Source organism: Tursiops truncatus, chromosome 13, assembly GCF_011762595.2.
Source record: "Tursiops truncatus isolate mTurTru1 chromosome 13, mTurTru1.mat.Y, whole genome shotgun sequence".
Lineage (NCBI taxonomy): Eukaryota > Metazoa > Chordata > Mammalia > Artiodactyla > Delphinidae > Tursiops > Tursiops truncatus.
Genome location: NC_047046.1, coordinates 87,476,416 through 87,486,545, shown reverse-complemented (window position 1 = coordinate 87,486,545; position 10,130 = coordinate 87,476,416). Strand labels below are relative to the sequence as shown.

General features: G+C 46.3%; 1 protein-coding gene across 1 annotated transcript in view; it reads right to left on the bottom strand.

Annotated features, from left to right (window-relative positions):
- The window catches only part of SALL3 (spalt like transcription factor 3), a 17,127-nt gene extending 7,505 nt beyond the window's left edge, over positions 1–9,622 (bottom strand). Inside the window, exon 1 of the mRNA XM_019936449.3 lies at positions 9,541–9,622. Within this exon, the coding sequence (XP_019792008.1) occupies positions 9,541–9,622 (82 nt within the window). The remainder of the gene's footprint in view (positions 1–9,540) is intronic.
- Between the last annotated feature and the right edge of the window lie 508 nt (positions 9,623–10,130).

The window sequence follows — 10,130 nt, the reverse complement described above, 5'->3', positions numbered from 1 at the left end:
GTGTAGACTGTGTCCAAATAATTCTTTTTCCTAAAAATTATTATTGAAGTACAGTTGATTTACAATGTTGTGTTAGTTTCAGGTATATAGCAAAATGATTCAGTTAATTTATATATATATATATATTTGTTTTATATATATATTCTTTTTCAGATCCTTTTCCATTATAGATTATTACAAGATATTGCATATAGTTCCCTGTGCTATAGAAAAATACTTTTTTTTCCACATGGAATATGTGCTTAGGGACGATTCACTGAGAAAATGCTTAAAAATTAGGCTGATTTCTGGTAAAGTGCGTTGACTGTTGGAAGAATTAACTAATTATAAATAAATTATATCTTTACAGAGGAACATTTCCCAGATTTTCTTTGTAACAACTGTGGCGTGTGAAATAGAGAAACAGGACTTTTATTTTACACTGTACTTTTCTCACAGGTCTTAAGCAGCCCAAAGAAATCTCTATTTACTTTAAAGATAAATTTTTACATTTCTATTGGTTTTTTCCATGTGTTAAGTATTTTGGGTTCACCTCCAAACTCATGGAAGTTGGGAAGGTAATTTTCTTCTTCTCCCATTGGCAGGTTAGCAAAATTACAATTATTTCTCCATTGTAGAAACTGTGCATAGAATAATATTTAAGTACTATTTACCAAATAATAAGCCATTTTGTTTAACGCAAATTGATAGTTACCTAAACACAGTGAAGATATTCTTGTCAAAGTAATATAAGCCTCCACTGTATTCCTCTAAAATTGAAGAAGGAAAGCAAAACCGAAGGGAGGAAATTGGGTGAAAATGGCATTTGGGACCTGTTAGTTCGTTATGTTAGTGAACCTAACAAAACAAATAATTGTTGGATTTTATAACCCAAGTTTCATAATAAATTTGCCTTTTAACAAAAACATATTTTAAAAACTACAATAAGCGAGGGAAAAACATTCTTCAATACAATTCAGATTTTTTATTGGGGGCAAATAATTTAGAATCTCCACCTGTAATTTTTCTTACTGGGGTCTGTATGAAGTACCATAACGCGATCACTTCAACTGTTATTTCCACTTGTTTCACGATCAAAATCTCAGTAGGATTAGCATTCCATAAAAGTTACAGAGAAGCACAAATTTCACAAGACAGTCTTGAATACAATGAATGCAAATGAAAAGCCTCTAATACGTCATGTGTGCAATTGAAATTTTGGGTGCATATTTTAAGAATGTTTTCAAACAACAACAAGCACTTCAACTGAATTGGTTGGTAGGGGAGAACCAAAACGAGCCTGTTTCACTAGGGACACAGCTCTTCAGAAGCAGCAAGACTGCAGTTGAGTCCAGAGTGAAAGCAGCGGCCTTCCGTCACATTCAGGAGAGCGAGATGCAAAGTAAGTTGTTGTAACTTGCTTCGATGGCAGTTCCGTTACAGTGATTACGTGCATCGTGTTACAGTGTAGATGTGCTCATCTGGAAGCAGTTATCTTTAAAAAAAATGCTGTCTATATAACTAGAAAACCCATATAGGAGAGATCTGACAGCAGCTCCAAATTTTATCATGCAACTTCCAAAGCCCTTAATCCTGCCATTGTTTTAAGCCAGTATTAGGTCGGATTCGAATGTATCCAACTACCTTTCAATTAAATTTACATGTGTAACTGGCTTTTCATTCTAAAAATAGAAGTTATTATATCCATTTGTTGACATGGCTCAAAAAAGTTTGTTTCAAGGTGAAACCACGTCAAAGCCACTGCAACAACAGCACAAGGTTTGAGAAATTTACTTCCAATGCAATGGGAAAATTCTTTCTTCCTTTAAGGGGGAACTGAAAAACAAGCACTGTTAACATTATCATTAATGTCGAAATAATTTACTTTTTGCATACTGGCTCCTCAACAACTAAGAGACTTCAAACTGTAAATAGGCAGGGGCCTTACAGTGCACCAGGGTTCTCTTAGACCTAGTGAAGAAAAACGCCAACCAATGCACCCAGGAACAGAACTTAGCCAAGAGTCTTCCCTTCTTGGTTAACGGGAATATTTGGTTGAGGTTACTTTCTGAAAGTACCACCCAGTTTTGCTGTATCCGCGGGCTACCAATGCGAGGAAGAAGACGTATTGGAAAGAGCTCTCTACTTTGCTAACACCAAGGATGTACCAGCCATGGCTGTGAGCCGGGTGTCTGCACGTAACGCCGAGTCTGTCTTCCTGAACGCAGTCAGGAGGAGCGAAAAGCACGGAGGCTAGAAGAGGAAGCTGTTTCAGGTGGAGAGGAAACGCGCAATTAGTTTCTACAGCTAGCCCCACGCTTGCTATTTATGCCTGAGATTTCCAGCGTTTCTAAGCCTCACCGTTCAAACGTTCTTGAGTAAGCGTGCCGCCTCTGGGGGCTGCAGGAGGGGGAAAGGGTGCCACCGCCTTTCAGAGAGGCCTCCAACCAAAAAACAGCTCCAACAGCAGTCTTAAAATGACATGATTTTTTTCCTTCTCACTGATAAAAAATGCAGAAAACGTTTAGCAAAAATGTCCCTATTCTTAGGACAACTCTGGGTGTGAAAGGATCCCCTTCCCATTGCTCTCTCAGCTCCGATTCCTGGTCTGCTATACAATACACAAGGATCATGTTATACAAGGGCCATGTCTTCGCTGCCTGCAAAGGCATATGCGGCCTTCCACATAAGAACGACGTGGCAGAAGATGGACAGAATGTTAAGCATATGCGGCCTTCCACATAAGAACGACGTGGCAGAAGATGGACAGAATGTTAAGCATATGCGGCCTTCCAAATAAAAACGACGTGGCAGAAGATGGACAGAATGTTTACACTCACGATGATCTTTTAAAGCCACGAGTTAAAAGCGTGCCTGTAACATAGATAAGAATATTTGAGACCAGATGCTTTCTTTAAAAAATTCAAACCGCAGTTCTCAGCAAGGCTTTCTTATTCTCTCCTTCCAGGAGGCTGGGCCTTGCAAATCAGTAACCGAATTACAAAGGGCAGTAAACAGGTGTTTGATAATTCTGCTGATCAGGCCCAAACTCTCACCTTCATTCTGCCACCCTTTTGCTACGCATTTTAAATCCCTTACAATTAACGAAAAGAGAAGCAAACGTTCCTTACCGGGAAAAGGAATGTTAACTTCTCCACTTTAATCAGTAACTCGAAAATGCCACGTGGGTCTCTAGGAAAGGAAACCTTACTTTCTCCTGTGCCTTTTCCATCCCTTAAAAATCTAGGAAGCATTTTTCAAGTTTTCCCAAATTGTTAGGAGACACTATTTTCTTGCAAATTAATTCTTTTTAACTCCTTATGATAGCTTTGAATCCCATAAAGAAAGATGAATTATCACATACTGAGCCCAAGCTGTGAAGCAGGAGGAGACAAATAGAGACCCCTACCGTGTTTAACAATGTAGAAGAAATTCCAGACGCAACAGAAAAACTTTGTCCTTTTCCTAGACCTCCAAGCGTGTGAGCTCGGAGCGGAACAGCGGAGGGCGCTCGTGCCTCGCCCAAGCCGCACTGACCCGCAGGCCGCTTCCGCCGACTCAGCGGCCCACGCCTCAAATTTGTTAAGTAAGGACCACCTGTGGCACAGGCGCCAAACGTCTTCTGTTTAAAACATTTGCGGTTTTTCATCTGTGGGGTGATGCACCAGGGAGGGGAAACACTGTTTCCTTTATGAACACACGCAGATGGAAAGCGGCCACAACGTTCACTTGTGTTAACTATCTGCTGCATCAAATAATAAGATGTTTGTTACACTTTAAGGTTGCACAATAGTTCTTTCACTCACATGTTACGCTGTAATCTTGCTTACGATGAATACACGAGTATCACTCTGCCTCACCGAGAACGCCCAAACCTGGAATACGGCGGCAAATGCAAACAATTTCCATCAAAGCTCGGGGAGGGGGAAAAACAAGGTCTGTGCAGGGTCACCTTCGGTTCAGAGGCGGAGGTTTAACCTCACACATGAAATTAAACGTGCTGCTCCACGACACCCCTCTGCGGAAGCGCCTACGGGCCTCGACACGTTACTTTTCAAATCCACCGCGCATAAAAACACATAAATAAGCAAAGCCACTTAGACGTATAAACACCTGGGTCTAAACAGCCCCAGAGCAGCAGGAACTACACGGTGTCCGGGAACAAGGCGGCGATCAACTGTAACCCTCGGACTGCTTGCACTCGGGGTTAGGTCATTAAATCATTTCCATGATTTGTCATCACCTCACCGCACTGTTCCATTTCTACGGGCGAAGTTTACACACATGCGAAAAATCATCCAGGAAAAGCCCTGCCCTGGGGGGTTGAAGCTAGCGGCTCTGCAGTGCAGAGCCCTAACTCAATTACCAAACGGTGCTGTGAAGAGGGCGCTCTGGAAAAGAGGACCGAGAACGCCGGCGAATGAAGACCAAGCGCCACGGCACCTGCAGGGTTAATTAAACAGTTCAAGATGTAACAGCCACACAAAAGAAAACGGTTCTCTCTCCCTCTTTGAGCACTATAAACACTTGTGCTGCACTAGATGGGCATTTGATAAACCGAGCAGCACAGAGCAAACTCGTGGGTCCCCAGTCCGCACTCGGAGCCAGTGTTAACACTTAACAGAACACTGGTGAGTCCTGTTGCCAAGGTCAACAGAAGATGCACTCATTGTATTATGAGCTTGACATCTAGTGGCCACCCCCGGCAGGGCAAAGCAGGCAAAGGTTAAGTCAGCAGGTCTGTCGCAGCAGCACCCTGAACCACCCACCTTCGCGGAGATGGGTGGGAAGCTGCCAGCCCTCTGCACGCCCTCCTGCCCACAGACCCCAGGCCACCAAGGCTGGATGCTGTGTGGGCCCCAAGGCTTCCCGGGAATTAGGAGGGGAGGGGTCCCCGATGGTTAGCATAACGAATCTGGGATGACCGGAAAAGACAGGCCCACGGAGGGCACCGCGGAGTTGGACGCCACCCTGGCAGCCTCAGGTCTCTTTGGTGGGCAATGGTTCAGCCCAGAGAACTCTTGCCTTCAACAAACAGATCAAATCCTAACCTCTAACATAAATAGAGCCCATTACATTATTTTATTATTTCAATTAATATCTCACTTTCTGCGATATGACTCGCCTTATTTGCTTGGGAATCACACAGTTAACTGCACTTTAGGTCATAAAGGTGTTCAACTTAACAAGAGAAAAAAAATCTAAGGACCGGGCTCTTTTTTTCAAATGTAAAAGTTTATGTAAGGTAATAGTAAAACATTCAATTTCTACACAGACTTTACTTATGCCTGATTTTATATGAAGTGTGTGGCAACTTCACATATGCTGTAACTACAAACCTGTCCCACCAGTGGTAGAATTAGCCCTCATCTTCACAAGACTAAGATATGCTGTTCGTATCCTAGCAACTGGTCAAGAAATCATGAAGGAAAATGAAAACTAACAAAACCTCTTCCTATTATAAGTATTATTTAAAAATTATCCTTCTTGAAACTATATGCAGCATTGAAGGATGGAGCATGACCTCATTGACAGTTAAGAAGGTTTTTATTTCATGTAAATAAAATACTTACATTTAAGAATGCTAAATTCTAACTGGTGGTCAGTACACAGAACGGAAACCTTGGTTGTACCTTTACTGAATCCCCCCCAAAAGAAAACGTTCTTGGAGCTATCTCGGGGTGAATGGCAAAGCCTCTTAGAGATTGTACTTGAAAATGAAATCTGACCCACTTTGGCCTCCTTTTGCCATCATCTTGTACACAAAACATAATCAGCTTGGTAAGTAATTCCTGCTGTTGGTCCATACCTTCTTCATTTTCTGGCTCTAAACAGATCAAAAAATATTGCATTATGAGTAGACTGTGGAAGTTTAAATGGTGCCTAAAAAAAACCAACCCCTTAACTGTAACATAATCAGCTCTTTCTCTGTAAGGTGAGAATTAACTGGCATGCTTTTTATTGGCCACCAAATTATGCATTTTTAAATAGGTTAAGATTTTAAATGTCATTTAAAAAATAAACGTTCGCAAATTCTTCTTTTCCTTTCCCTCCCTGCTTAACTTACTCCTTACCTTTCATGTTTCAGAGAAAACAGTCTGCCTAGGGATGTCAGAAAGTGGCTTCTGTATTGTTTCCTTTTGGAATGCTGAATTGTAAGTGTGTGAGTGAGTGCCCAGAGCTCTGAAGGCAAAGCATGCACAGACAGATAAAAGAGAAAAGATCTCTTCACCCAGGGCTGGGGGCCTTCTTCCCCTTAATTCAAACACGGTCTATGAACACCACTGGTAAAGTCTTAAATCACAGGATCATTTAAAAGGATTTTTAAGATAGCCATGTAACTCTGAGTTGGCAGAAAATAAAAACAAACAAAATACAGGATGGCAAACTGCTCTAAATTATAATATCCTTTTGTTTCTCCTTAAATACATACTTTCCTTCTAAGGGCAGTAAAATGTATCTATCCTAAGCTGTATTTTATCCAGTGAAGGACAGCAACAAACACCTTTTAAAGCTCTTAGTAGGAGTGTAAGTGCTGTTCCGTCATTAGAAGTTTTAATTAATTTTTCTTAGAACAAAAATATTCGGCTGGCTCAAAAGATTTCATTATTGTGGCATACATTTAATTAACTTAATCCTAAAGCTGCATCCCACTTATTTCTAAATTTTCGGAAACAGGAATGAAACAATTTGCAATTTTAAAAGATAGTACCTAGTGGGAATGTAAGTTTAGTCCCAGTCATCCTTAAAACACATTTTTACAACAGGATAACTTTAGAACTTTAACGTAAATCTTTATCACTTTTTCTCATTCTACATATGTCATCATATTTCATTCCTGCAATAAGGTTTGGAGAGCACTGAAGCATTTTTGGACAGCTATCTTTTCACTGCCTAAAAACCAAAGCCTGAAAGATAATAGTCAGATTTCTTTTTTTTTAAAGAAATAAAGTCTTCTACTGTAAATTAATGTGACTGCCTCCCCCCACATTATACTAAAATTTTTGCATAGAATATTTGTGTTTCATATCATTATCAAGAACCTTCCATTTTATTGCGGGCATCTACTGCTTTAATTAACATGTAACATCCAAAGGAATACAAAGGAATTATTTACTTCGTTTCTAAAACACTGTAACCTAACTTAGGTCGCTTATAACTTCATGCATAGTCTGTTGATTTCCACTGCATTTAACAGAATATAATTTGGAGAATATCTGATTCACGTTGGAGTAATTTAGTTTTCACAACCATTTAGCTTTAAAAAAAATATTTTACTTAGTTCTCCTCCTGATGACGGTCAGTACAACAGAGCAATCTATACGTGAACGTGCCTTAAGTGAAGAGAGAACAGACTATCTTTTATGCTCCATGAACAATCAGCTTCAGAATAATTAAATCAGAAAGAACTATTTTTTAAACAGTTCGCCCGAACAATCGAGGGAACACACTACTTGACTAAGGCTCAGCCCCAGACAGGCTATTTCTGGCCTGTTGCAAAATACGATCAGGAACTGTGGCAATATCTTGATTACAACCCTGAATGATTGTGAAAAACACAGGCTGACAGAAACTTTAATCCCACGGTGGGTAAAAAAAACCTGAATGTGTTTCACCCCTAAATAAATTCAGTAACAACAAGGGGAATTCAAAAGAGAACTTGTGAATAATTTACTCCATCTTAGGTTTTCAAATAAGGGCTCTGGACCCCTCCACACGCTTACACTAGGAGGTTCACCACGCTCTCATTTCTGAAGTGAAATTAAAAATGAATAGCAGTGCCTCAGCTTGTTAATTGTTAAATACAAGGGGTTTTACTCTATTAATTAAAATATGCTTTAATAAAAGGAGACATTGCACATTTTGATAACGACCCTACAAAGCTCAGAAGTATTTACATTGTTGCATTTTGGGGCGGCTGTGAAAGCCGATTTTAAGCTATTCAGGAGCCACAATAATAAAGCTTTAAAATTCCTCACTGGGATGCAATGTAGTTCTTTTGAAGGAAAGACTGTCTTTCTCATTCGGCAGAAATAAATCCATTCATTTGATCATGTAGTCATTGAGGGCAATAGAAAACAAACCAAGTGTGAGAAATTCTATGTGATGAAGTAAACAAAACAAAAAAAAAACCATTTCCATGACAAAAAGATTCTTTGTCCTTAATCTACCCACCATATGCAAGCGTTTCTTTTTAGCATATCTCCCGTTCTAATCTTGGGTGACCAGGCGACACAGATAAGACTCCCTTACCTCTGCTGCGACAAAAAGACCCTCACGAGTTCTCAAATTTTGTTTAATTCCTGAATTCCCAGCCGCGTAAGAAGTCTTTACTCCCGTTCTCCATTCCGATGCGGACGTATATCGGCTTTTGCAAACTTTACGACACCACACGCTAAACTCAACTTTTTATTTTCTGCAGGCTAATTCTCAAAGCGAAAAGACGCGTATCTGCTCTAAACCACTTAGAATAGGTTAATCTAAAAAGTTGGCCGGTCTATTTTGTAGGGAACAAACTACTCGATGCCCGGGCTCCGGGGCAGTGGAGGGTCTCCCTGCGTCCCGCGATCGCGCCGCGGCCGCCCCTCCCGCCCCCTGGGGATCCGCGGGCAGCGGGAGGCCGGAGCGGCCGGGGCCCTAACTTCCCGGGCTGGGGCGCGGCCACGGCCAGCCGGCTCCTCGCCGAGCGCTAACTTTCGTGGCTCCTACCTTCCCTCCTGGATGGGCAGGAAGTTCCTACCCGCCAGCTGGCTGCAGAGTTGCCCGCGGCGCCTCCAAAAGAACAGGAAGAGGCCCCAGAAAACCGAGAGGCACCAGAAACGTGCCGGGGTCCTACCGCGTGCAAGGACCACCCCCCCCCCCCCCCGCGCCGCTGCGCAGCTCACCCCGGGGTTAATTCCCAAGGCGGCCATTAGGAAAGGCCAGGCGACACCGGCTTCCTACTGTCCTCGGAATGGGATCACTGGTTTGTCGGCTCGCCCGGAACCGCGGGCTCCGCGGCCCTCGGGCACACAGGGCGGCCGCTGGCCAGCCGGGGTCAGGGCGGCGGACCCGCTCCGAGCGCGCACCGGCCAGGGCGCCGGGCGCCTAACAAAGCTGTCCCGGCAGCGGCCTCCCCGGCCCGCGTCCGGTGGTGGGTGAGCCCCGGACGCGTCCCCGCCGCCGCGACCGCCCTGGGGACGCCGCGATCGCCGAGGCCGGCCCCAGCGTCCGGGCGCGGGGAGCCCGAGGGGCGGCGCGGAGGCGGCGGCGCGGCCCCTCCCGCCAGCGCCCGGCTCGGCCCGCCGGCCTCCGCCGGGCAGCGCGGACTCCGAGCGGTCCCAGAGCCGTGGCGCCTCCGTGCGCAGCTCAACTCCGGGCGGCCGAGCCAAGTTTACTTCTCCCGCACTCCCGCGCCGCGCGCTCCGGTGGAGGACCGGGTCCCCGGGCAGGCCCGCCCGGGCCGAGCGCCGCGCGGCAGACACTGGCTCGCAGGAGCCGGGGAACTTCCCCGGTGCGCGGCGCCCGCCGCCCGCGCTCCCCCCAGGCCCCCGGGCGCCGCCGCGGTCCGCGGGCCCTCACCGTGCTCGGGAGCCCCGTCCGGCGGCGGCAGCTCCTCGTCCGACTTGAGGTGCTGGGGCTTGGCCTGCTTGCGCCGAGACATGCTGCTAGCGGCGCGCGGGCCCCGCGCGGGGAAGCGGCATCAGCGGGGCGGCCAGCGGGGACGGCGCGGGGCGGCCGGGCGGGCGCGGGGCGCGGGGCGCGGGCGGCGGCGGCGGCGGTTGCGCGGGCCGCGCATGGGGCTGAGCAATTAGGCTGGTGAATAATGCATGGCCATTAGCGGAGGGCCGCGCCGATTGGCCGGACTCCAGCGGACTCGGGCGGCCTATGCAAATGAGGCCGCGCTCGCAATTAGCGGCCGCGCGGCGAGGAGGGGCCGGCGCCTGCGGGACCCGGGCGCGCGGCCGGCGCCGCCTCACATCGCGGGCTCCGCTCTCCTCGGCGCCCGGTGCGGCCCGGCGGGCCGGGAGCGGCGCGGGCCGCGGCGGCCGCCTGGCCCCGGGCACAGGCAGCAAACTTTGGCGGCGTCCGCGCGGCGCCTCTCCGCCGGCGCGCCGGGCTCGCCCCTTTATAGAGTGTCTGCGCCGCCGCCCGCGCCCCGCGCCGCGCCC